At 38.9% G+C, this 27,360-nt stretch overlaps 1 protein-coding gene across 1 annotated transcript in view; it reads left to right on the top strand.

Annotated features, from left to right (window-relative positions):
* Positions 1–6,088: 6,088 nt before the first annotated feature.
* Positions 6,089–27,360, top strand: part of alg13 (ALG13 UDP-N-acetylglucosaminyltransferase subunit) — an 80,014-nt gene continuing 58,742 nt past the window's right edge. Inside the window, exons 1-7 of the mRNA XM_072594665.1 lie at positions 6,089–6,279; positions 8,479–8,641; positions 11,110–11,248; positions 13,938–14,039; positions 21,043–21,220; positions 21,440–21,523; positions 22,243–22,293. Of these exons, the coding sequence (XP_072450766.1) occupies positions 6,199–6,279; positions 8,479–8,641; positions 11,110–11,248; positions 13,938–14,039; positions 21,043–21,220; positions 21,440–21,523; positions 22,243–22,293 (798 nt within the window). The 5' untranslated portion in view covers positions 6,089–6,198. The remainder of the gene's footprint in view (positions 6,280–8,478; positions 8,642–11,109; positions 11,249–13,937; positions 14,040–21,042; positions 21,221–21,439; positions 21,524–22,242; positions 22,294–27,360) is intronic.

Genomic DNA, 27,360 nt, shown 5'->3' with positions numbered 1-27,360 from the left:
GAAAAGCATGAAACAAATGCAAATATTTGCCTAATATCCCACATGCAACTTCAGGATTCTACTGGTTTAGTGGCAGACCGATTCAGTTTGAGAAAGACTTGTTTTCTGAGGTTTTTCCAAAATTATGTTGCAGAATGAAATTTTTAAGCCATGGTTCATATTTACTACTTTATAAAACATTGCATTCTCTGACTTTGCCTGAGAAACCATGTAAAATTTCAACTAGTAAAAGAAGAACTAATTCATCACATGGCAAAATTCAAATTCCTGTGTCATGTTGGATGAAAAATAAAAAAACATAGGCAAGCATTTAGAATGTAACTCAAGCAACAGAACATGCCGGTGTCACAATGTCTGGAGGCAGTTAGTTGACCCAGACACAAAGCCAGTATTCTGTTTACCAAGCAATTAACTCTGGAATAAACTGACCCAATATTTCACAGCTCTCAGTAGAATTTTGTAACTTGTGTGGGCTGGTTGTAAAAGCAGAATATTCAGATGCTGGAAATCTGAAATCAGAATAAAAAGTGCTTGAAATACTCCGCTGTATCCATAGAAAGAGTAAATAATTTGAAGCAGAAGGAAAGTAGAAATATAAGTGTTTTTAAAGGCAACAGAAGGGCAAAGAGGGCAGGAAGACAAAGTCTGTACAAGGGTGGTTGGTTATATAGATTTCATGATGTAGAAGCCAAAGACAAAGGTAATGTGTATAGCACAGGGACAAAGGTTGTGTCTAGGTGAGGTGCGAATGGCTATATATCAGCCATCTGAATTCAATATGGATGGGTCAAGAAAAAAAAGCTAGCAATCCCTCACCCTGAGCTCCGTGTAAAGTCATAAAAGGACACAATGAGATGGAGGCAAGAATTTAGTATGAAACATCACCAAAGAACTAAAGGAGATTCCACCAGCCACTGAGCTGATCACAGTTGAATGAAATCTATACGTTATTAACTGAATGAACAACACATCCTTTAATTCACCACAAGTTGTGCATCTGGAAATTAGCCAGCAAAATTAAAAACTTTTTCTATGTGCATTTACTATCCATCACTCATACTTAGCAGACATTAAGAGTTGCCTTAAACTTCATTTGAAGATAAAGGAATCAAGCAAATCTGTTGAAGCAGAAAATTGCGTCACTAATCTTTGGTGGCGGGTGAATCATAGAATCCTGACAGTGTGGAAACAGGCCATTTGGCCCAACAAGTCCACACTGACCCTCCAAAAAGTATCCCAATCAGACCCATTTCTTAACTATTTACTTTATATTTCCCCTGACTAACGCACTTAACCTACACATCCTGGAACACGATGGTCAATTTAGCATAGCCAATTCACCTAAACTGCACATCCTTGGACTTGGGAGGAAACCTCGCAGACACAGGGAGAATGGGCTGAGGAGTGGCAGATGGAGTTCAACCCTGCCAAGTGTGAGGTTGTCCATTTTGGAAGAACAAATAAGAATGCGGAATACAGGGTTAATGGTAGGGTTCTTAGTCAGGTGGAGGAACAGAGGGATCTTGGGGTCTATGTACATAGATCTTTGAAGGTTGCCACTCAGGTGGATAGAGTTTGTAGGAAGGCCTATGGAGTATTATCGTTCATTAGCAGAGGGATTGAATTCAAGAGTCGTGAAGTGATGTTGCAGCTGTACAGGACTTTGGTTAGGCCACAGTTGGAGTACTGTGTGCAGTTCTGGTCGCCTCACTTTAGGAAAGATGTGGAAGCTTTGGAGAGGGTGCAGAGAAGATTTACCAGGATGTTGCCTGGAATGGAGAGTAGGTCGTACGAGGATAGGTTGAGAGTTCGCCGCCTTTTCTCGTTGGAACGGCGAAGGATGAGGGGTGACTTGATAGAGGTTTATAAGATGATCAGAGGAATAGATAGAGTAGACAATCAGAAACTTTTTCCCCGGGTACAACAGAGTGTTACAAGGGGACATAAATTTAAGGTGAAGGGTGGAAGGTATAGGGGAGATGTCAGGGGTGTGTTCTTTACCCAGAGAGTGGTGGGGGCATGGAATGCGCTGCCCGTGGGAGTGGTAGAGTCAGAATCATTGGCGACCTTTAAGCGGCATTTGGATAGGTACATGGATGGGTGCTTAATCTAGGTTAGAAGTTCGGCACAACATCGTGGGCCGAAGGGCCTGTTCTGTGCTGTATTGTTCTATGTTCTATGTTCTATGTTCTAATGTGCAAACACCACACAGTCGCTGGAGGCTGAAATCGAACCCAGCTCCCTGGCATGGTGAGGCAGCAGTGCTAACCACTGGGCCATCGTGCCGTGAAACAAAGGGAATTGACCAGATTGGGGTTGTGCTGCCTTTATAAATAAGATATGCCTGGGTAAGTTACCGCATTATTAACTAAATACCACAGCTGGAGTGAAACCCGAAGCCTTTAGCTAGGTGAACAGCTAACAGAACACAGGTCTTACAGAGCACATGACCTTTGCTGTTTCCACAGAAGTCAGTAGTTTCTCTCCTCAATTCTCCACACAATTATCTGTAATGCAGGTTGATCTGGAAGCAGTCATCATTTATCTCTCAAGGTTTTTTTTCTTTCTGCCTAGTGTCAAAAATGACGCTTGATTTTACCAGAAAACAGATGTATCAATTTTGAAGAATTTCACAGGAGTTTTCTCTACACATGAAATTTCTTAAGCTATTCTCTGAAACTCACCTCATTACATACATACTAAGCCTCTCCCACTCATCTTACCATCCCACATACCAGAGGCACAAGAATACAGCATTGCTGGGACCTCCTGGCCATAGAAGATGCTAACCATCCTTAGCACTACAATGTTTTTTAAATGTAGAACTAATGAGTAGAATTAGAGAGGACAAGAGATCATCCAGAACCTCTCACACTCACAACATTCAGCCAAAGCAAGAATCACACCTCTAGAGCAACAAGCCATTCTCCTTAGTGCAACACTATGTTTTTGATCCACGCTCGCAGTGGGACCTTGGAAGGTGATTGTTATTTTGGCAAAGAGGGTGAATTTTCCAGGTCATAATATGTTGCTAATGCATCTCTGTCATTAGTGGGATTGATTTTGTAATATTTTATGTTGTGGTCAAGAGTGCTTGGGGCAAGAACTTGGACTACACACGATAGGTCAATTGAAAGGTTCACATACAGCATTTTGTGATCACAGATATCTTTCACCTGTACAGCGTGAATGTTCACTGTATTCAGTGAGTACATGTGACAATAAACCTAATTCAATTCAATAAAGATTGTAAACAATCAATTTGAGTGCCTGGCTTGATAATCGATAAACCTATCAAGTCAATTGCATTAGGAGGTCCCTGATGCTGGGAGGTTAAGCATATGACTTCCAATCATGTTGCCAACAGGCAGCAATAAAAAGACAGAAAGCACATATATTAGATTTTGAAACGAAGGTTTAAAGGCAAAATTTTGCTGGGCTCAGGCAATTATGATGATAAATGTTATTTTGTTCAAGTGAAGCAAGACAGGGCACTAATGTAGGTGCTTTTGTTATCTTAAATTAATATGGAATAACTAGTCACATAATTTAATCATCTAAGGCTGAGCATATGTGTTGCCTCTGTGTTCACTTGTTATGAAACAGCTTAAGCTCATTTTACCAAGTATTTGGTTACTTAACTATTAAAAGCACTCACAAAAGGCAAAAATAATCTATCCAGTTTCATCATTTTGAGGAGCTGGTGTTGGACTGGGGTGTACCAAGTTAAAAAATCACAAAACCAGGTTATAGTCCAACAGGTTTATTTGGAAGCACTGGCTTTTGGAACACTGCTCCTTCATCAGGTAGTTGTGGAGTATATATTACTGAAAAAGACCTGGATTGTTTGTTAAGTCTCTCATCTTTTAGAATGAAACCAACATGGTCAGGTCTTTTTCAGTAATATCATCTCAGTTGCATCACACTGTAAACCTTTGCTTTAAATTCTGTGTCTTACGATCTTATACTCCACAACCACCTGAAGAAGCAGTGTTCCAAACGCTAGTGCTTCCTGCTGGTCTATAACCTGGTGTTGTGATTTTTGATCCAGTTACATGTTACCTAACTAGTATTAAATCAATGTGACTATTATTTTGCTTACTCACAAGATGCGGGCATTGTTGGCTAGGCCAATATTTATTGTCCATTCCTAATTCCCCAGAGTCGAGAGTGTGGTGCTGGGAAAGCACAGCAGGTCAAGCAGTATCGGAGGAGCAGGAGAATTAACATTTCGGGCATAAGCCCTTCATTCCTGATGAAGGGCTTATGCCCAAAACGTTGATTCTCCTGCTCCTCGGATACTACCTGACCTGCTGTGCTTTTCCAGCATCACACTCTTGACTCTGATCTCCAGCATCTGCAGTCCTCACTTTGTCTAATTCCCCAGAGAACAGTTAAGAGTCAACCACATTACTGTGGGTCCAAGTCATACGTAGGCAGACCAGTTCGGGATATTAGTGAACCAGATAGGTTTTTCCTCAACAATTGACTACAGCTTCATCAGCAGACTCTTAATTTTGGATTTTTATTAAACAGCATCCCCAGAAATTTACCTGAATCTCCAGATTAATAATATATAAATATAATACCACTATACTGTCACCTCCCATACAAGTAGATGTAGGGCATTGCAGGTCAACCTCAGCTTGTGAAGTATATGGTGCACAACAGGAAATGATACCTCACATGATGTTTAAAGAGCATCCAAAGTATACCTTAACCTTGCATCACAGTCTAGTGACTATCTTTACTTGGATGGGGAAAACAAGTAAGTATAATGATGCCTTTGGAATCCCTCATTGAGTCCAAGCTGACACATTTAGTAATGGTAAATTGGAAACAAACTAATTTTCCAGGCAGCCAATTCAGCAGTATGGTAGGGCGCTATTGTATGCCAATGAGAATGCACAGTCCACATCAAATTATCAGAGAAGCTGACTTGTCTATAACTTGGAGGCTGTAAAGTACGGTGATAGGTTTTCTTATGTCAGCCATTTGCAGTACCCAAAATCCAGAATTAAACTTTCACAAAAAAACCCCACTCATTTTCGATTCCTAAGAGATTACTGGAAATAGTGGCTGGGATGATAGGAGATTGAGGGGGAGGAGAATGTTTATTTGCCAAGTAGATAGTGTCATTCATTATGTAGTGATGGCCCAGTGATATTATTGTGAGACTATTATTCCAGCAACTCAGCTAATGTTCTGGAGATCCAGGTTCAAATCCCACCTTGGCAAATGATGCAATCTGAACCCAACAGTTTTGCTTGGTTCAGTGGCTAACACTATTGCCTTAGTGTCAGAAATCCAGGTTCAATCCCACCCTTAGGTGACTGGCTGTGTGGAATTTGCACTTTCTCCCTGTGTCTGTGTGGGTTTTCTCCCACAGTCCAAAGATGTGCAGGCTAGCTGAATTGGCTATACTAAATTGCCTAGTGTCCAAAGATGTGCAGGCTAGGTGTGTTAGCTTTGGGAAAAGAGAGGTTATGGGATGCTCTTTAGAGGGTTGGTGTGGACTTGATTGGTTGAACAGCTGGTTTCCACACAGTGGGGATTCTATGATAATTATGGCTATAAATTTGTCTGTGGAATTCAAAGGATTGAGCGTAAGTTCTCGCAAACTGAGCCAACCAAAATCTTATGAATGTAGTAAAAAGACAGTCAGACCATCTCTTCAGATACAACTGCTGGTTTTCACTGCAATATTTCCTAACCAGGCACGTACTTTAAATATAAAAACAGAATCATTTGAAGTTTCTACTATTCAGTAATCCCTGCCGAAAAATGTAAGCATAGAGATAGCAATAGCATTATATGTAGCTTGAAGGACAACACCCTTCTGTGTCCAAACTCCAACATAAGAATTATTTATGCATTAATTACAATCTTCAACATTTGGTGGACAATGGTGACAGAGGGTTCTGAAAGTAAAGATGCAACACAAAACGGAAGCTTTGAAGTACTGTGGAACTGAGGTTTGAAAACTGTCACACTCCAGCTGTGCCTTTGTATTTCTGAGCAGGGAAAATATTGAGCTGTAGCTGGTCGGCCACCCGCTGACCCAACCTTTGCTTGGTCATGCACCACCTTCCACCAACCCCCGGACATTGTTTTGGTCGGCCAGCCGCTATGGCGATTGGGAGGTTCGCGACGCTCTCCCGAAGTTGTTGAGAGGGAACAGCGGGCGGCGACGGAAAAATGGACTCGGTGTTTGTGACGGTCGGGACGACAAGCTTCGATGAGCTGATCCGAGAAGTATCTTCGGAAAAGGTGACACAAGTGAGTTCACTCACCTCAACCCACGGGAGGGGGGGCGGGAACGCGTTGGGTTGACGGCCCCATCGACAAATAACATCCGGGGCCGTGAGACAAGCCACCAATCAGGAGCGTGGGAGGTGTGGCCAGGTCCAGGGGGCGGGGAAAAGAGAAATGGAGTGGGGCGGGGACAAGACCAGAGTGTGGGAGGGAGCTGTTTAGTGGGGAATGTCTGGGGGAAACAGTAGGGAGAGGGAACAATGTGGATTGGGAACCTGCTGGGGATTTGGGGCACAGCAAATGTCATCAGCTGCAATCTGGGGAATAATACCTGGAACACAAACACAAGATGCACTGCTGTACCTCATTCAGGCTCCTTGGATAGCACCTTCCTAACCCATCACCTCTACCTCTACAGACAATGGGGCACGGCTACTTGCAAATTTCCCTCCAAGCTATACACCATCCTGACTTGGAAATATATCGCCATTCCTTTATGCGAGCGCCCCAAAGCTCTGGAAGCTACAGGAGTGTCAATGCTCACCTCCTCTTTTCCCAAGGCATTTAGTGATGGGCAAGAAATGAGGCCCGCATGCTATTAAAACATCAGATCAAGTTTCACGTGTAAACTACAACTGTTTGATATCAGACTTAAGAACTGCAAATGCTAGAGATCTGAAGCAATCGGAAATAGAAATTGCTGAAGAAACTCAACAGGTCTGGCCGCATCTGTAGGGCGGGAAATAGAATTAATGTTTTAAGTCCAGTTCTGAAGATGAACTCAAAACATTAACTCTTTTTTTACCCATAGATGATGTCAGACCTGCTGAATTTCTCTAGCAATTTCTACTTTTGTGGAAACAGGCCCTTCGGCCCAACAAGTCCACACCGACACGCAACCCACCCAGACCCATTCCCCTACATTTACCTCTTCACCTAACACTATGGACAATTTAGTATGGCCAATTCACCTAACCTGCACATTTTTGGATTGTGGGAGGAAACCAGAGCACCCGGAGGAAACCCACACGGACACGGGGAGAATATGCAAACTCCACACAGACAGTGGCCCGAGGCGGGAATTGAACCCGGGTCTCTGGTGCAGTGCTAACCACTGTGCCACCGTGCCACCATTTTGTTTCAAGACTCTAGTCTACTTCAGCATCACCTTTCTCAGCCACTCTATCTCTAAATTACCACTGTACTTGCACAATATTGAGTTCAGTTCCTTGACACTAATGACATTTTTCCCTGGTAACTGCCTCAGAACGAACTAGATTGTTTGTAATCTGTGTCATTATACTTGATAAGTCTTCCAATCATTTATCCAGTTCATCAATAAGACCACCTGTTTCCCTCTCTACAATTTCATATGATACTGCCCCTCTCAGGCCCTCTGGAACCAAAGCCTTCCTCCATGCCTTGGTTAGCTCCAAGCTTGACTGTTCTGCAACACTGGCTAGCCTCCCACATTCTGCATTCCATAACTCAAGGTTATCCAAAGCTCTAACAACTGTGTCCTAATTACATCAATGTTTATGCAAAGTCCCTTTGCTTACTGGCTGACATGGACTCCCAGTTAAACAACACTTTGATTTTACAGTTGTCACATATATCTTTATGTCCCTCCATCACTTATCATCTCACATCTGACCTCTTCAACATCTCTAATTCTAATTGCTTCATAATTTGTGGCTATGTCTTTAATTGGCTAGATGCCAAATTCTGGAATTGCTTCCTTGTATTCCTTCTTTAAGGCAGTACTTAAACTTTCCTCTCAGAATAGCTTTCGTTCATCTGCATTCATATCTTCTTATGTGGCTTGAGAGATCTTGAAAGACCTGATGTGTTTTATTACTTTTTTTTTTACAACTAGTCCAGTGACACTTATCACCATACTACTATCTCTGGTATATCCAGAAATAAACTGTAGTCATTGAGTTATTTATGCTACTTTATTTTAAAAATCAGAGTAATATCTAGTTCTCGGGCAGCCCTCCAGTATTATGATTTCTACAAGATTTCTGCTTTTAATCCAGCAATATCCTGAAATTCTTTCTAAATTATCATCAGATGCATGTTGTTCAATCCCCAAGATTTACTTAACTTGTTTTTCCACAGCTATTTGTGCAGAATCAATGTAAAAACATTCCACATTTATTTGTTGCTGATTCCTACTCTGTTCAGATTTATTAACCTTCTCCCCTTATCGCTCATTCTTAGATTCTACAAGATTTGGGCTACAGGAAACTGATTCTTCAGATTGGCCGTGGCAGTGTTGAACCAAAGCCTATTGTTGGAACAAATTTCACTCTTGAAGTTTATAGGTTCAAGGACTCAATAGCAGATGACATTAAAAATGCCACACTTGTTATCAGTCATGCTGGTAAGTATTATTTGTATGTGAATAAATCAAGGATTTTTGTATTCATAAAGTGCCTTTCACAACCAAACGTTTTACAAATTATGTACTTATTTAAGTGTACTCATGATTATAATACAGAAAATATGGCAGCCCATTTAGGCACAGCAAATGCCAAGAAACAGCATATGAAAATGAACAGGCCACCTGCTTTATGATGTCTATTAAAGGATAAATATTGGCTAGGGAATACTACCCTATCTTCTTTTTAAATTCAAATGAATACCCAGCTAACTTGAAGCAGGAAAACCTTAAGTCACAGAGGTATTGTTATTACGTGACTGTATCACCAAGTTAGTAAGTTGATGAAAATGAAGATGGGGACTCTGAAAACCAAATGTAGCCATCGAGAAAATTTCAACAAGAGCCTTTTTAAAAAAAATTGTGCCCCGATATGGATTGCAGTAGTTCACAAAATTGGCTTACCACCATCTTCTCAGGAGCATTTAAGGTTAGACAATAGACCTATATCCCAGTAATTAAAAGTAAACAATTATGGTTGAAATCTTATTCAACTATGGGGGCATTCTTAATTGACCCCATTTCTATTATCACCATGTGAACATAAAATACTCTAATCGAGTGTCTCTGGATAGTGAACTAGAATCAGGCAGATTTTCCTTTACTTAGCTCAGCTGCACTTCAGCCGTGACTATAAGCCGTGCTGTGACTGTAATTGTGGATGAGTTTGCCTAACTGCTCAAACTGGAGATGGAATTTGTGACCTGAACTGCATTAGCTCATCAAACTCACCAGATGCATTTCAAAGAGAAATTGGCAGTGTTCAGGTCAAAATTGTCATATTGGAAGTTAACTAACAAAAAGCTGTTAATTTAAAATATGTTATTTTCATGTGACTCTTACTCAGGCTTGTGGTAATTACATAAAATTTCCATCACAGAAATCAGCTCGTTGGCCAAATTGTTCTAAGCCTGTGCTGATACTCTGCTTGAGCCTTTTTCAATCTTGCCATCATCTTCCTTCATCCTCGTATGTATTCCCTTGCATGTATCAATTCTATCTGCTTGAATAGCAAGCTTCATTCAGTATGTGAAGAAATTCCTCTTAGATTCTTAATTTGCTGTTACACGTCATCTCATTTTTATGCCCCCATGTTCTATAATCATTCATGTCACAGAATCACAAAAGTGTTAAAGCAGAAGGAGGCCATTTAGCCCATTGTGCCTGCACAAGCTCACTAAATTAGCATAATTACCCAGTGCCAGTCTCCTCCTTTCCCCTATACCTTTACATTATTTTTATCAAAATAATCATCAAAAGCCCTCTTGAATGTCTCAGCTGAACCTGCCTCCACACTTCCAGGCAGTGCATTCCAAACCTAATCACTCGCTGATTGAGAAAGTTTTACCATTGTGGAAACAGTTTACTCACATTCGCACTATGAGATCCAGTCATAATTTAAGACAATTATCCTGTGTCCTGTTAAGAGAAAATACATTATCTTCCTATTTTTGTATTCTGTTCTTCCAGAATCCAGTACTTTGGGTTTTTAAAAGAATTTTCCATGATATAGCTGTTGCTGGCTAGACCAGCATTTATTGCTTATTGTTAGTTGCTCCTGAGAAGATAGTAGTTATCCACTTTCTTTTAGCACAGCAGTTGTTGTGTTGCAGGAACACCCACAATGTTGATGCCAAGGGACTTCCAGAATTTTGACCCAGTGTATTGAATGAGTAGCAAAATAGTTGTAAGGCAGGACAGCATGTAGTTTGGAAAGGAAGTTGAAGGTGTGCATCTGCTACCTTTGTCATTCTAGGAGACAGAAGTCACAAATTTGTAAAATGCTGTCATAATGTTGAGCTGCTGCACAGCATCTTGTAAATGGTATACGCTACTGGCAATATGCATTAGTGGTGGGGGAGAGTGACTATTGACATTAGTGGGGGGGATGTCACTTAACCAGACTGCAGCTTTGAGCATTTGTTGTCAGAGCTGCATTTAACTGGGCAAATGGAGAGTATGTTATGACACACCTGATTTATGCCTTGTTTAATGGCATTTTGGGGAGTCAAGAGGTGAGTTACTTACTGTAGAATTCCCACCCTCTTAATCATTTAGTCAGCAACGTACTTGGTTTTGTCCCCTACTGAGATCCAGTGTTAGCAATATGTCTAAGTGACCAGTTGTTGATGGAATGTTTTTGATACTTTCAGTTACCTCAATGATATTAGCACCAGGAATTAAATTTTTAAAACATACTAAGCGTTATGTTACTCAGTATTATCAAATGTAATATTGAAAAGCAGTGCAGTGGAGCGAGAAGTAATTTGTTGTAGTTTTGTTCGCCGAGCGAACAGAACCACAACAACGAGCACCCGAGCTACAAATCTTCTCACAAACTTTGACCAGAAGTATTTTCTTTCACTTTTTAAAAATTGTAGTTAAATTTTCTCTTTACAACAAATATCTAGGTGCCGGAACTTGTCTGGAGACCCTTGAAGCAGGAAAGTCACTCGTAGTTGTCATTAATGAAGAGTTGATGAACAACCACCAGTTGGAACTAGCCAAACAGCTGCATAGTGATGGGCATCTCCTCTACTGCACTTGCAGGTAGAGTAACTTATTTGTAAAATCGAAAGGCGAGAAGAGTTGACTGTTGTGGTATTTTTTAAAAATGTTTTCTTTTTAATATTTATACCATGCATCTCATTTAGCCAAGTAGATACAGAGCCTATGATGTGAATGTCACTGAAGCAAGGTGTCTGTGGAAGTTAAAAGGTTGTCAGCTTTACAGATATATTTTAAAATACTGAGTTCTTCATTGTGCATACATACATGCATGATTTTTTTTTAACATCACCTGCAAGTTCCCCTCCAAGCCACTCACCATTCTGACGACAAAATGTATCGTGCTGTACCTTCAGTGTTACGTGGTCAAGATTTTGGAATACTCTCCCTATTGTGGGTCAAACTACAGCTCGTGAACTGTTGTGGATCAAGAAGACTTACTACCTTCTTGATTGCTATTGGGGATCAGCAATAAATACCAGCCAGTGATCTCATCCCAGGAATGGAATTTAAGAATTAGCATAACTTAAAGGGATGTTGACATGTACAACAGTTAAGATGAAGTATTGCTGTAAGAGGGGTGGTCAATCTGAGGTGGTAGGACAGTATTACAAAATAAATGCTTTCAAGTTAAGAACCCTGCTGCATCGGAGGCTGACCTTATTGAGGTTTATAAAATCATGAGGGGCATGGATAGGATATAGAGACAAGGTCTTTTACCTGAGGTGGAGGAGTCCAGAACTAAAAGGCATAGGTTTAAGGGTGAAAGGGGAAAAATGTAAAAGGGACCTAAGAGCCAACGTTTTCTACATAGAGGGTGGTGCATGTATGGAATGAATTGCTAGAGGAAGTGGTGGAGGCTGGTACAATTACAACATTTAACAGGCATGTGGATGAGTACTTGAAGGGTTTAGAGGGATATGGGCCAAATGCTGGCATATGGGATAAGATTAGCTTAGATATCTGGTCGGCATGGTCAAGTTGGACCAAAGGATCGGTTTCCATGCTGTACATATCTATGACTTAACACCTTTTTTTTCCTAAAGTGTGTCAATGATTCCAGGTTAAGCAATTATTGATCTCTACCTGAAATTCTTAAGTATGCTTTTGTTTAAAGTGATTCAGTTACAGTAATTAAGGATTGACATTAGAACTCTACAGTGACTTAGAGTCATAGAGATGTACAGCATGGAAACAGACCCTTCGGTCTAACCCATCCATGCCGACCAGATATCCCAACCCAATCTAGTCCCACCTGCCAGCACCCAGCCCATATCCCTCCAAACCCTTCCTATTCATATAGCCATCCTGATGCCTTTTAAATGTTGCAATTGTATTAGCCTCCACCACTCCCTCTGGCAGCTCATTCCATACACGTACCACCCTCTGAGTGAAAAAGTTGCCTCTTAGGTCTCTTTTATATCTTCCCCTCTCACCCTAAACCTATGCCCTCTAGTTCTGGACTCCCCTACCCGAGGGAAAAGACTTTGTCTATTTATCCTATCCCTGCCCCTCATAATTTTTTAAACCTCTATAAGGTCACCCCTCAACCTCCAACTCTCCAGGGAAAACAGCCCTGGCCTTTTCAACCTCTCCCTATAGCTCAAATCCTCCAGCCCTGGCCACATCCTTGTAAATCTTTTCTGAACCCTTTGAAGTTTCACAGCATCTTTCCGATAGGAAGGAGACCAGAATTGCACACAATATTTCAAAATGGACTAACCAATGTCCTGTACAGCCGCAACATGACCTCCCAACTCCTGTACTCAATACTTTGACCAATAAAGTAAAGCATACCAAACGCCACCTTCACTATCCTAAAAACCTGCGACTCCACTTTCAAGGAGCTATGAACCTGCACTACAAGGTCTCTTTGTTCAACTGATAAGTCATAAGTGTAAAAAAGATTGATTTGAAAACATACAACCTTTCAAGCTTCCTACATGAACCCATTATAAGTCAGAATGTAAGATTGAGATATTCTGGTTTATTTAACACAGTGCTGCACCAAATCCAGTACTTATTTATTTCGGGATTAAAATAATTTAAAAGTCTATACTGAGTTTACTATTTTCCAATTTACAAAACTTCGACTAAGCAATGAATGACTTTCATGAAACAAGCAGTCTCCATATCAGTCAACTAAAGAAAAATTTATAGACCATGCAATGGGGTGGAAAAAAATGGTTACCCATTCCAAACAAAACCATATGATTTGGAACTCTGGTTCGACTGCAAACTAGGGAGGAGTCTGGGTTCCACTGTTGTTTGATCTAGTTATCTATTCCAACAGATCTATCAAATGCTATTGATAATGTCACTATAGGAAAAATCTGCATTAATAGTGCCGAGAGTTTTGAGAAGATTTTATTTTGTGTAGGGAATTAGCAATGGAAGTGAATTATTGTTGTGTTCCAAATAAGTTGTCATGTTCACCCTTTTATTTAAAAATCTATGGATTCTGGATAATTACTGATTTACACAGTGTACATTTGCTTTTTCATTTTCTTTAAAGAGTTACAATGTACATTGTTTTATGTAGACAATGTCCTTTCTGTAAATGTGGACTACAACTTAGTTACTTTGTAAGCAATGCACTAGGTAAGCCCTGTCAAAAGGTGCCACGATGTCTTGGCCAAGTTCATCACATTGATGTTTCAGGAAGTAGAAATTGCTACAACAGATTTCTTGCCACATTATTAACACTATTATGTTGTGATTCTTATTTCAGCACACTTTCTGAAACATTACAGAAATTGGACTCAACATCCCTGAATCCATTTCCTTCAGGACACCCAGAAAGATTTTCAGCATTTTTGGATAAAGTCCTAGGATTCGAATGACATTGATGGCCTTTCTTTCTATTTATTTTGAGCACCAATCTTTTTAATTGGTAACAAACTGAAAAGCCAAACCCATTCTTTTGGTGAAAATTTAAAAATTCTTGCTTTTGTAAAGTAATTGTATGGGAACCAGGAAAAGGATCACTGTCCAGCAGCAATCATACAATATTGAGATGTGCAATAAATGTGTCCTTTACATATTTCCTCACTGATGTTCCATCATGTTATTACTTGTATTTCTGTGACTGAATTCTGTTACTTAGAAATTGTTCATGCATTAGTACAAGTTGAAAGCCAGGAACAAGCATATATTTTCAAAGATCTGTTTCTCTGTGCAGCCTTAACTCCCTTCCCCTTCTTACTGGAATAAATTTACATATGCCAACACTGGACAACCTATTCAACATATGTGAACCTAGACCTTGACCCTTCAGAGTATTGAACCTGATCCCAGGTATTATACTTGTGGATGTAGGTTTGCTTGCTAAGCTGGAAGGTCAGCATACAGAACCTCAATCTGAGCTACAAATCTTCTCAAAACTTGCTGTTATACTTGTGAGCTTGCTGTTATACTTGTGTTATACTTATACTGACTAGTTTATCTCTTCATTAGACTGGTGATGCTCTGTTGGTGTTACTGTTAGTTGCTCATAGATTAAAAAGAAATCTTTGACTTCCTAACCCTAAAAATCACAATTCCAGACTGGGTAGTACAGAGTCTGCAATTCTTTCATCAAGAGTCGCAGCAGGGGAATCAATAGCTTATGGAAAGAAAAGCTCTTGATGTAATTTACTGGAAGTTTTTGTTGAATGCATGCTTACAGTATTAACTAGTCCACAGGTATCTGAATTGTTTGTTTCCAAAATGTGGTTCTAACTTTTGCCACTTTCCAGCTGTCAGCCAGGCATGTCATACACCAGCACGATAGATTAGGGGAGTTCTTTTTACTGCTGTGGAAAGTCAATACATCATGGTCAGAGTCAAAAGGACCAACAGCCTAGTTTAATCTCAAATATCTGCTAGGGAGAGTGAAAAAGTTACTAGAAAGTTTGCACTGAGAACTGAAGTTGAAACGTCTTTATTTCCAATACTTAATATGTTGAAATTGCCACTCATCCAATACTGACTGTTGGACAAGCATCAGACAGTTCAGAAGAGGGGTCAAAGGTGAGGTGGGTACAAAGATTGGTATTATATCAATGTGGAAACTGATATCATGATTTCTGATTATGTTACTGAGGGAGTTGTGCATGGATTAGAGATGATCCAGAGATAGCTCCTTACAGGACCATGAGGGAACTGGATGTCTTCCACTAAGATAGGATAGATAAGTACAAAATCAGGCAAAGTAGTCCCACACAGCTGGACACATCAAGAAAAACATGGTAACAGACTATAGAACTTAGGAACATTGGACCCAGAAGCAAGGGTAATGAAGACAATTATCTCAGATTATAGAAGGATCTCTATCAAATGGGCCAATGAGCTGAAAAATGGCAGATGGAGTTCAATTTGGATAAATGCGAGGTATTGTATTTTGGTATAACAAACAAGGGTAGGGCTTATACAATTAATGGTAGGGCATTGGGTAGTGTTGTAGAACAGAGGGGCCTAAGGGTGTAGATACATAATTCTTTAAAGTTTGTGTCACATATAGATAGGGTGGTTAAAAAGGCGTTTGGCATGCTTGCTTTCATTGCTCAGGCCTTTGAGTATAGGAATTTGGCTTTATGTTGAGGTTGTACAGGACATTGGTGAGGCCTCTTCTGGAATACTGTGTCCAGTTCTGGTCATCCAGTTATAGGAAGGATAGTATGAAGCTTAAATGGGTTCAGAAGGAATTTACCAGGATGTTGCTGGATATGGAAGGTTTGAGTTATAAAGAAAGGCTGGATAGGCTGGGACATTTTTTTTACCCGAGCATAGGAGGTTGAGAGGCAACCTGATAGAAGCTTATACTATAATGAGAGGTATAGACAGAGTTGATGGTAGTTGTCTTTTCCCTAATATGGGGAATTTCAAGACCAGGGAGCACATCATTAAGATGAGAGGTGAGAATTTAAAAAAAAAGACATGATGAGCAAATTTTTTTACACAGAGGATAGTTCGCATGTAGAATGAACTTCCTGAGAAAGTGCTGGATGCAGGTACAATTATAATGTTTAAAAGGCATTTAGATAAGTACACAAACGGGAAAGGTTTGGATGGATATGGGCCAGGAGCAGGCAGATGGGACTAGTTTAGTTTGGGATTACATTCGGCATGGACTGGTTGACCCAAAAGATCTGTTTCCTTGCTCTATGACTCAGCCTGTTCTGCCAATCATAGTTGATCTACTTGTGGTCTCATTTCAGTGACCTGTCCAGCCCCCACGTAAATCAGAAATCTGTCTAATTTAGCCTTGAATAAATTCAATAACTCAACTTGTTTTCTGAGAGAGAATTACAAACAGCCATCAGAGAAAAACATTTTCCTCATTTTCAAAGGGTCTCTTATTCTTAAACTGTGACCCCTTAATTCTTGTCTCCCACACTTTCAGAAGCATCCTCTTGTTATCTACCCTGTCACATCCCTTCAAGATCTCAAACTGTTTAACTCTAGGTATTGGTCTAGTTTATTTAACCTTTCTTCATAAGATAAGCCTTTCATCACAGGAATGAGTCAAGTGAGCCTTCTCTGAATTGCTTCTAAAGCTATTGCAACCTTTTTCAAATATGACAATCAACATTGTAGACAGTGATCCAGATTTGATTTCTGCAAAGCCCGCACAGCTCTGTAAACCTTCTACATTCTTCTGTTTCTACTCCCCTTATAATAAATACCATCATTCAATTTACCATCCTAATTATTCGCTGTATCTGCATCCCAAGTTTCTGTTATTAATGTGCCAGGATTCACAGATCCCATTATACTAATGAGATGAGCAATCTTCCATTTCAATAGTCCAATACTTCTCTATCCTTCATACCAAATTGAACCAGTTCATATTTTGCCTTTGCAGTGTCTTTACCTCTTGACAACTTGCCTATCTGTTTTGGTATCATTAGAAAACTTAGCCGTACATTTTGCCCTTTCCCTATGTGATGGATAGAGGTCTAAATAGTTGAGGCCCTTGTGACTGTGTAACAGATGAAACGTTATAGGATATGTATTCAGTCCCTGCTAGCTAGTCAAAGAATGATGTAAACAATTTCACTCTTAAAAAGAACACAAGAAACAGGAGCTGGAGGACACCATCAATCCTACTTCATCATTTAATACAACTGTGGCTGACCTTGAGCCTCGACTCCACATTCTTGAATCCTAGAATCCCTATAGTGTGGAAACAGGCCCTTCGGCCCAACATACCCACACCAACCCTCTGAAGAGTAAACCACCCAGACCCATTCCCCCACCCTATTATCTGATATTTAACCCTGACCTATGTACCGAACCTACGCATTCCTGAAGACAAAGACCAATTTAGCATGGTCAATCCACCCTGACCTGCACATCTTTGGAGTATGGGAGGAAACCCACTCAGACACAGGGGGAGAATGTGCAAACTCCACAAAGACAGTTGTCCGAGGTTGGAATCTTGCCTGCTTCTCAGGAACGAACACAAAAATCTGTGTCCGTCTCTTAACAATTGAACAAAAGAGCATACACAGTCCTCTGGAATAGGGACTTTAATCCTTTAAAATAATTTTGCCTCCTCTCAAAAACACACATTTTATTTTGACTTTAGAAATGCATATGGATGCTGGATTCAAAATACTATATAGCACATATAAAAAGTGGATTGAAGAGCTGCTGTTTTGACATCAAGATGTTCCAAGTTAAATAAATTTTGGCTCCAAGCTCTGGAATTCACCCCTTAAAACACCCACTCCTCTACATTCCTTAAACACTAAGTCTTTAACTGTGCATTGGTCATATTAGGAGTCAGTGTTGAATTTTGTTTGACAACACTCCTGTGAAGTATAAGTTCAAACAGACTATATAAATAAAAATGATAAAGAAACTCCTGACCATATGTCCTACAGTACTTCAAGCAGGCATAATAAAAAAAAGCAGCAAGTCAATGAAGAAAAATCAGGCAAAACCCAGCTGAAGAGATAATTTTAAAAATAATCTTGAAGGCAAAGGAGTTTGGGAGAGAATTTTGAAGGATCCACATGGTTGAAAGCACAGTGACCAATACTTGGGCAAAGGGAGGAGCACCTGCTTCATTGCAGAATCTGCTTTTTTTAAATCATAGAATGGTGGAGCTAAGCTACAAATGGCCCACCACACTGGTTTTCTGCAGTAGCAACTCAGATAATCCATATTATCCATAAAACTCTGCAAACTCTTTCTCTTTGGACACTACTTGTCTGACAGAAAGAAAATTACTTTAGGAACTGTTTTGGGCCTATGTTTACATTTTGAAGTGATTACCAATTTCTATTACAGCTACTTCTTTGATGTCAAATTTGAGTCCTCCTGTATGTGACTGTTATTTCATTTGGGGAAAGGAATAGGCATTAGAACAACAGCAACAGTTTTAAAAAACATGAAAATAAGTGATTCACATATACAAAATTTTAAAAAAAACTTGTTTTTATTTAGCACCTTTTACAAACACAGGATGCTCTAAAGTGCTTTACAGCCTATAAATGTTTTTGCCTTGTCATTTTTATAATGCAAGAGATATTACAACCAATTTCCACACAACAGCTGACAAACCCCAATGCCACAGTAAACAGATAACTTGATTTTATGATATTTAATTCAGGGAGAATATTCATCCACTCAAGAGTATCAAAGGGCAACACACAAGCAAAAGAAGTTAGTTTTTCCCTTAAATTCTTCATCTCATTCAATCAGGCACACCATTCAAAAACCAATTACTACCTGGCTGGTTAATTATTCATTCCTTATTTTTATTTAAATTTTTATTTATTTTTATTTTCTGTTCAGAGGCACTATTACACACCTCTGATATTTTTAACTCCTCATCAAAGCACTTGTGTTTCTAATTAAAAGTATAATTTATAACACAGCCCATTAATTCTTTAAGAAGTCATTGCAATGATCTTCATGTGAGCCCAATAATCTTATGTACCTCTTGGTTGGTATGTGAAGTAATTTGCATAGACCTAATTGAAAGCAGATCCAATATTTAAGAAAAAACCCAAATCTATTAAATGTTATGAAACTGCCAATAAGCTAATCCCAAATTATATTGCTTTTAAAATGAACTTACTAAGTGCATGTTGTTAATAGAAATCAGGTATATTGCCTATTTTTCTGTCCTGGAAAATTTGTGGGTGGGACTTGAACCCAGGCCTCTTGGTTTCGAGGTAGGGGACTGTCATTAAACCACAACAGCCCACAAGATTGTATGAATATACAGCCTGCTCTTCTTCTCTTAACTAGATTAATGACTCCAGCTAAGAAGGAATGTGTTGCAATTATAAGTGTTTTAATATTTTAATTACTTGCACAAAGATTTGATTGTTATTTTATTGTTTGCAAGTGTACAATGCAAGTTGTAGGGCTGTTGTGGTATAGTAGTAGAATCTGTACCTCTAGACTAGAAGATACAAGGTCAGCTATCACCTGTCCTAGATGCATGTCATAATATGGCTGAACTGGTTGATGAAAAATAATTACAATGCAAAGTTGCATCACCTTAATGAAAGCTACATGGCCACTTTCCTGCAGCAGTGACCATTTAAACACTTGGAGATGCATAATGTGATTTAGAGGGCCTTTCTTTCCAATATTAATGTAGTTATTACATGTTATTGTGGAAAAATTCCACTTTGTGTTTTATTAGACAAGATTAGTACTGTTCCTCATGACTTTGGAATTTGAGAACTGCTGAAAGAGAGTGCCTTGGGTTGAGGCTGTTGATCAGAACAGAAGAACATTACCTTGACAAATTGCACCTAGTATTTTAGTACATAAAAGTTACTGTTTTTGCAAAGCATTTTATTTTCACTACTACTTTTTCTGAGGAACTCAACTCCTATTGGAAAATTATGTCCAAAAAAACTGTTCTAGTCAAATAGAGATTAGTAACTGCTTATTTATTCATAGAAAGTATTGCAGTTGAATCAAATCCAAGCCACAGCCAAAATCCACTTATGGGTCACCTAACCTTTGGACAGACAACTGTAACCAATTCTTTCTAATCTTTTGTTACCTCAGGAGTAGAGTTCAATTATAACTGGCTAAATTATCATGAATTAGAAATTGAATCAAGGCTCCTTTATCTATTGGAACACCAACCAATGTCTATCACGATGGGAAATTGTCACTTCTGATTCGTTTGTGTTATAAATATTCTGTGTAGCTCCACATTTTCCAAATCAAGATATTAATATTTTTTAAAGATGCATGCTAGAAAGTATCCCTTAGGCTCTATGCAAATAATGCATATTCTTGTAGAAGCATTGAGCCTTTGAATTAATTCTAGAATGTTAAAGGAGTATGAGCTTTAAGTAAAAACTTTTTCTTTAAGTGCTACTTTACCTGTGACATCACAGACATGTGAGGTGACGATGCATTTCGTGTTTTATCGCGTCAATAGTTAATCTTGCTCTACATACAATGCAAGTTTTCTTGAAGATAATGACCTTTCAAACTTCCGGACGTCCTTGTTATTTAAAGAAAAGCATTTGATATGAATTATGTGAAATGTCAGAATTAAGGGCGTCACTTTTATAGAATATAAACATTAAAGGATGAAGAGCTAATGTAAATAATTTGTTCCAGTGTGCTGCTATTGAACGTCGTGCTGGAGACTGTGTGGCGGGTGGGCGTGGGTGAGGGAAGTGATTTGTAATCATTAGGATGTGATGCACCTGATCTGGTTCGGCCCAGGGTTGCTCAAAAAATCCTGATTCTTTCAACTTGAGCTGGGGAGGGGGGAAAAAAATCTTTTTTTTTCCCATTTCGACAGCGTTTTGCTTTTTAGCTTAAATTCTATCTAGTCTTTTTTTAAAAAAAATATATATTTTAAGAAAAAAAACACATGTTACCTTATGGCGGGGTGGAGAAATGCAGAAGGGGGTTAGAAAGTATTTCGGCCAGAAATCTCTGAATGAAGTGACCATGGATGAGTATCTGAGTAGTCAGGGATTATATCGGAAACTCACCGCCAAGGATGGCTCCTGTCTCTTCAGGACGGTTTCCGAGCAGGTAAACTCTTACCAACGTTTGTTTTTGTAAGCATAACAAACAACAATTAAAACTGCATCGGACTGTTTTACTTTTGTGTTTGGCCAACTTTCCTGTTAGTTTGATATTTTGTTTTCATAAAATTGATTTTCAGAAAAGAATATTATTTCAGAACTTCAGACATTATTTTTCAACTTGTCCCTCTCTTGTTGACAAAAAAGTTCTTTGCATTTTTGACAGCTGTTTTTGACTCAAATGTATCACTTGGAGATCCGAAAAACTTGCGTTATTTACATGAGGGTGAATCGAAGTAAATTCGAGGCAGTAAGTATTGTTAACTCATGTGAAGTTTTTGAGTTTCTATAAACCAAAAAATGGTACAGGTGCCTTTCCATAGGTATGTTCCATAAGTTGAGATGGAAAATGGGTGATGATATTAACCATGACTTCAGTGTTTAATAACTGAGTACTTAAAGGTGTAATATTTTTAATTACGCCCTATCTACTTCAATTTACGTGGGAAAACGTGTTATTAGCGTAGCTTACTGATATGCACAATTTCATGAATTCAGTGAATTCTTGTTTTCTGCGAGTTTTATCGCTAGTTGAATCTGGCGGTGCTGTACGGAGAAGGCAAGTCAAATGGTTTGGAATTAGTGGATCTAATTATTTTTGCCTCTGAAAATGGGGAGGGAGAGGAATGCGTGGGTTTAGTTTCGGCAGCGATGTCATCTGGTGGCTGGCTGTTTTGTTATATGTTGACTTTAAATCGATGTAGATATCTCTAATACGTGACTAGTCAGAACATATCTTTATCTGTGGAATAAACCTCGTAACTTTAAGGCACTGAAATCCCATGTTCCTTTTCCTTTTTTTTTGTAGAAGAGACTGTTCTATTTAAAGGGAGTTTTTCGTTGCATAATGTATCAGTTAATTCAGGAGTTGTGTATAGAAATGTGATCTAGAATTTTATACGTTGACTTTAAAAAGTAATATGAAGTTTGACTTTTCATGGTGCAGCAATTCAACTTTTGTTTTCTCAGTTTATAGATGGCCCTTTAGACAAACACTTGGAACGTTTGAGTGATCCAAAGGTACGTATGATTAAAGGCCACCTTGATATCAAAGTCAGTTTTCACTTCAACTATGGTGTCTATGACTTGGAGATGCTGGTGTTGGACTGGGGTGGACAAAGTTTAAAAATCTCACAACACCAAGTTATAGTCCAACAGGTTTAATTGGAAGCACACTAGCTTTCGAAGCATCGCTCCTTCATCAGGTGGTTGAGCGGCACTCTGAAAGCTAGTGTGCTCCCAATTAAACCTGCTGGACTATAACCTGGTATTGTGATTTTTAACCACAGTGTCTATGGGGTAGGATTGATGCTGTAAAGAGATCTAGAATAGTGATTGGAAGAGCTTAAATTGATAATATGGCAAATTACTGTCTGAAAATGCTTTCCATAATTTGATAAACAATTGAAAGTAGGCTGCTGGCATTTAATAGTGTCAAATTTATCCAATTTTTTTTGGATGGGGCATATCTGAGCTTTAAAATAGTTGGACAGATGGCATTAATGTTGTTGAAACAACTTGGCAAAGGATGCAATACAGGTTTAAATGCTACAGCTGGAATGTTGTTGGCTTTATTTTCCCTTGTATCTGACACCATATAGATTGAATTGGTTGAAAACTGACATCTTTAAATGTGAGAATACCAGAAGAAGTTAAGTATTATTTACTTGGCACATCTAGGTGAAGATTGTAGAGAATATATCAGCCTTTCGCTTTCAGATCCTTGGTTTGGACTGAATACTGGGAATTAAGTCTCTTGATTTTAATTCTGCACAATTATTCACTACTTTATGTAGCAGGCTGGCAGATCTTTTGACTTGACCTGCTTTTTGTGAGATCATTTATCTCTCTCATTTTTCAATCCAATTAAGTACAGTATGCAAGTAGTTCACTCTAGCTTCAGCAAATCTGTACTTCCTTTTCAGGTTGACAGCTGTTTTGTCAAGCTCTTCTGCACTCCTTATGATATGGTGGAATGGAGAATGGGTAGTTTGGCCATGGGTTTATAAATTGAATTGCTGTTGGCAAGTAGATCCTTGTCAATGTCCAGTTTTGAGTTCTGTTATTGCTGTTAGTTCTGTCCTACTGCAAGCCCAGTAGGGATTGTTTTGGATTCCTTTGGTAGTGGCTCCTGTTAGCAGATGGGCAGAAGTAATGAACAAAGCACGCCTTCTGCTTTTCCACCTATTTACTCACCGAAGACGGCATTTTAAAGCATGCTGGCTCCTGAGAGTTTTTAATTATTAGGAACAGGCAAGTGACAGGCTTCTATGTTTTGTATAATGCATTTTCAGGCATTTAACAAATACATAACAAACTGATTTTTAATTGCATAGATGCATATGTGTAGAAAAGATTATTGTAAAAGTATCATGCAGGTGATGACTTGAAACCAGGCAAGTCTGTAATCCTTTCTGTCCACTGAAGAAATTTTCTTCATTTAGAAGGATGGATTTGCTCTGTTTTATTGTAGAAACAGACCTTTTATAACCTCCTCCAATCAAAGTGCAAAAGTGGAGCCTGGATGCAGCCCCCTAACTACTATTTCAGGTCAACCTAAGTATTTTCTGGGTTAAGAGTGAGCATTCTTAAGTAGGGTTTTCACCTTTTATTTGGAGAGATGTTTCTGCTGTCTGAACAGAATATGCCTTATATTCCATGTATGTTCATATGCTTGTCCAATGGTGACTTAAGTGTACTTAAAGTCGGCGAATCTACCACTTGCAGGTGAGTGTTACAGGGGCTCTTTGTGGTGTCGCTACCTCTAAGCCAGGAGGCCCTGGTTTACCTGCTCCAGGGTTGTGCAACAACATCTGAACAATTTTATTAAGAAATTGGGTGATTTTGTAAGGTCGTTGTCAAGTTTTAGGGCTGCCAGGGTCATGTGTTCATACCAAGGCTTCCTTGACTGCACCTATAGTTTCTACCACCTCAAGAAACGAGAGGCAGATGTATAGGAATACAGAAACCTTAATTCATTTCCAAGTTACAGACAATCCTGACTTTGAAAAATTGTTCCTTCATTGCTAAAATTCTTGCAACACCAGGTTATAGTCCAACAGGTTTATTTGGAAGCACCAGCTTTCGGAGCTCTGCTCCTTCAGGTGGTTGTGGAGTATAAGATCGTAAGACACAGAATTTATAGCAAAAGTTTAGTGTGTGACTGAATTTTTCTATTGAAAAAGACCTAGCTTGTTTAATTTTCATCTTTTAGAATGAGCATGTTGGTTTCAGTTCTTTCATGTAAGTTGCAGAGCACTTAAAGTTACGTTCTCAAGTGAACTTTAACAGTTGGTGTCATTTCGGTCCAGATAATGCATTGACGTTGTGAGCTGCCCTGTGTGAGACTCTGTGCTACAGTGGTCAGACTGGTTCTCCTCTAAAAAACTGATTTACAGAATCTTGCATGGATTCATGTAGTTTTTGAACAAAGTAAAATATAATTCTGCAAGTATAAATTCACCCCACAAACTTGTGCGTGTGGGGGGAGGGGTGTGGTGTGATGTGATGGCAGAGGTTGGGTGTCTGTAAGAGTGTATGTTAGTGAGTGTAAAATGATATGTCTGAGGGTGCATGTGTGGGAGTTTGAGAGAGGGTCTGCATGTGTATGGGTCTGTAGGGGTGTAATGGGGTCACCTCTAGTGTGACATGAACCCAAGCTCATGTGTTGTCAATCACATCTGAAATATCTGTTGCATTCCCTGGCATTTCCATGATTTGTTCTTTTTAATACTCAATTCATGTCATCAGCTTTTAAAAATTCCCTGTTGTCATTTATTGGTGCCTGTGTCCCTTATCTAACTGATCTCAATGTTATAAGCATTTTACTTCAAGTTTGTGACAATGCCAATGTCCCATTTGTACATGACAGCTGCTAGAAATTAATGTCGTCCAAAGTCTTTATCAAAAATTTCAAATGTGTCAGAAGTTTATTCAGTTAAGATCTGGAGTTGAGGCTGGACTGGGGTGTACAAAGTTTAAAAATTATACAACACCAAGTTATAGTCTGATAGGCTTATTTGGAAGCACTAGCTTTTGGAGCACTGCTCTTTTAGGTGGTTGTGGAGTAAGGAGCAGGGCTCTGAAAAGTTTGTGCTTCCAAATAAACCTATTGGACTACAACCTGGTTTTGTTTTATTTTTAAAACTAAGTCAGTTAAGACCAGGAGTCCCACCATATTTGATGTTTGGCACAAGTCAACAATTTGACAGTGTTAGATTCTGTGGGTTCATGACCATAGTTACCTAATACTGTATAGACAGTCAACCTTAAGGGGTTTCAGGTAGTTTAAGCAGTTATGTTAGATGCAAAGTATACAGCCCATAATAATTGAGCATGCTCCTGATACCAGAGGCCAAATAGGCTACATGGAGTATCATTCTCATAGAAGTTGTCAAGACAACATTCTGCTCTCTAGCTAAGTACTCTGGAACCCTTCTTTCAATCTCTTTTTGGTTCTGTTGTCAATTGAAGAAGCCATTTATCTGAATGTCCTCTGATTCCAAGTGCTTATTGATATACCCTATTTTACCTAGGCAGTCGACAGTCCACAATCACTTGTCTTTAAAGAAAGCATTTTTAGTCAATGAAGTATTAAACTTTACTTATTCTCAACATCAGAAAATCCATTTATTCTTTGCCCACCTTCATTTGAAGATTAGTTTCATTTTGGGACTAAAACTACTTTATTTTCCTACATGGGGCATTGATTGGATAATGAGCCAATTATTTGATGTCACATTGTGGAATGTTGCATTTGTGGTATTTATTGTCAACTACCTTTTGTCTTGTTTAAAAATATTTGGTGAAAGCAAGTACCTATTATTATAACAATTTCAGAACATCTGAATCCATGTTGAAAAAGCTAGAAAATGTTCATGGTTTTGGCATGCTTATCCTGGTTTGCATAAGCAATAGATGTTTTGTCCTTTTTCAAGAGAGAAAGGAATAAAAGTTCTCCTTTTCTAAATATAAATCCACGTTCTTCACCTGTAACCAAAAGGCAATCCCTAAAATACAGCTGATTTGCATTTTCAAATAGGTAATCACTTTTTTTTCCTCAACATGAGAAATCTCAAAGGTGTAAATCTAATGGGGGATCCAGATTCCTTTACACCTTCTAGCTTCAGTCTTTTGATAAGAATGTTAACTTTCAGTTCAGACTGGTTCTTAATAGATTCATGAAACTTCTATTCATGTGATTACTGCAGCCACTAAATTCTTTTTGAAACCATTTTAATCCCTAAAAATCAAAGGAATTAATTGTGAAAAACTAATGTTATCCTTATTGTTATTGTACATCCGAGCAAATCTATTTCAGTGCCACCATCTGTAAAATGCTTTTCCAAATGGAGGTAATGTTATACATTGAGTAATGGAAGTGTAATCCTTCAATTCCCTCATTAGAAAGAGAGATGGTAGCCTAATGATGTCACTGGACTCTTTAATAGAGGCCCAGGCTAATGTCCTGTGGACATTGGTTTAAATCCCAACATGGCAGCTGACATTAAAATTAACCTTTATCTGAAATATAAAACTAGTCATCCATATTATCAGTTATTGAAGGATGACTCATTTTGTTCACTAATTTCCCTGAGGGGAAAAATGTGCAGTCCTTACCTGTTCTGGCTGACATCTGACTCCAGACCCAGAGAGATTTGTTCTTAACTGCCTTCTGAAATGATAATTAAGCCAGGAAGTTGGGGATTGAAAAATGATGACCTCGGCTATAACACCCATGTCCCATCAAACAATGTTTGAGCCATTGATTGAAGGGTTAGAGTTTTGTAATGCCTTGAAGGCTGTGGCATAGTTGCTGAATTTGTTAAACAGGTCTGAGATCTGCTTGAGATATTTAGAAATGCAAAGTTAAAAATCACAGAACACCAGGTTACAGTCCAACAGGTTTAATTGGAAGCACACTAGCTTTCGGAGCAACGCTCCTTCATCAGGTGATTGTAGAGTGTGCTTCCAATTAAACCTGTTGGACTATAACCTGGTGTTCTGTGATTTTTTTAACTTTGAACACCCCAGTCCAACACTGGCATCTCCAAATTTAGAAATGCAGAATGCTTTTGATATTACAAG

This window comes from Chiloscyllium punctatum, chromosome 25, assembly GCF_047496795.1.
Source record: "Chiloscyllium punctatum isolate Juve2018m chromosome 25, sChiPun1.3, whole genome shotgun sequence".
Classification (NCBI taxonomy): domain Eukaryota; kingdom Metazoa; phylum Chordata; class Chondrichthyes; order Orectolobiformes; family Hemiscylliidae; genus Chiloscyllium; species Chiloscyllium punctatum.
This window is presented reverse-complemented; position numbering and strand designations above follow the sequence as displayed.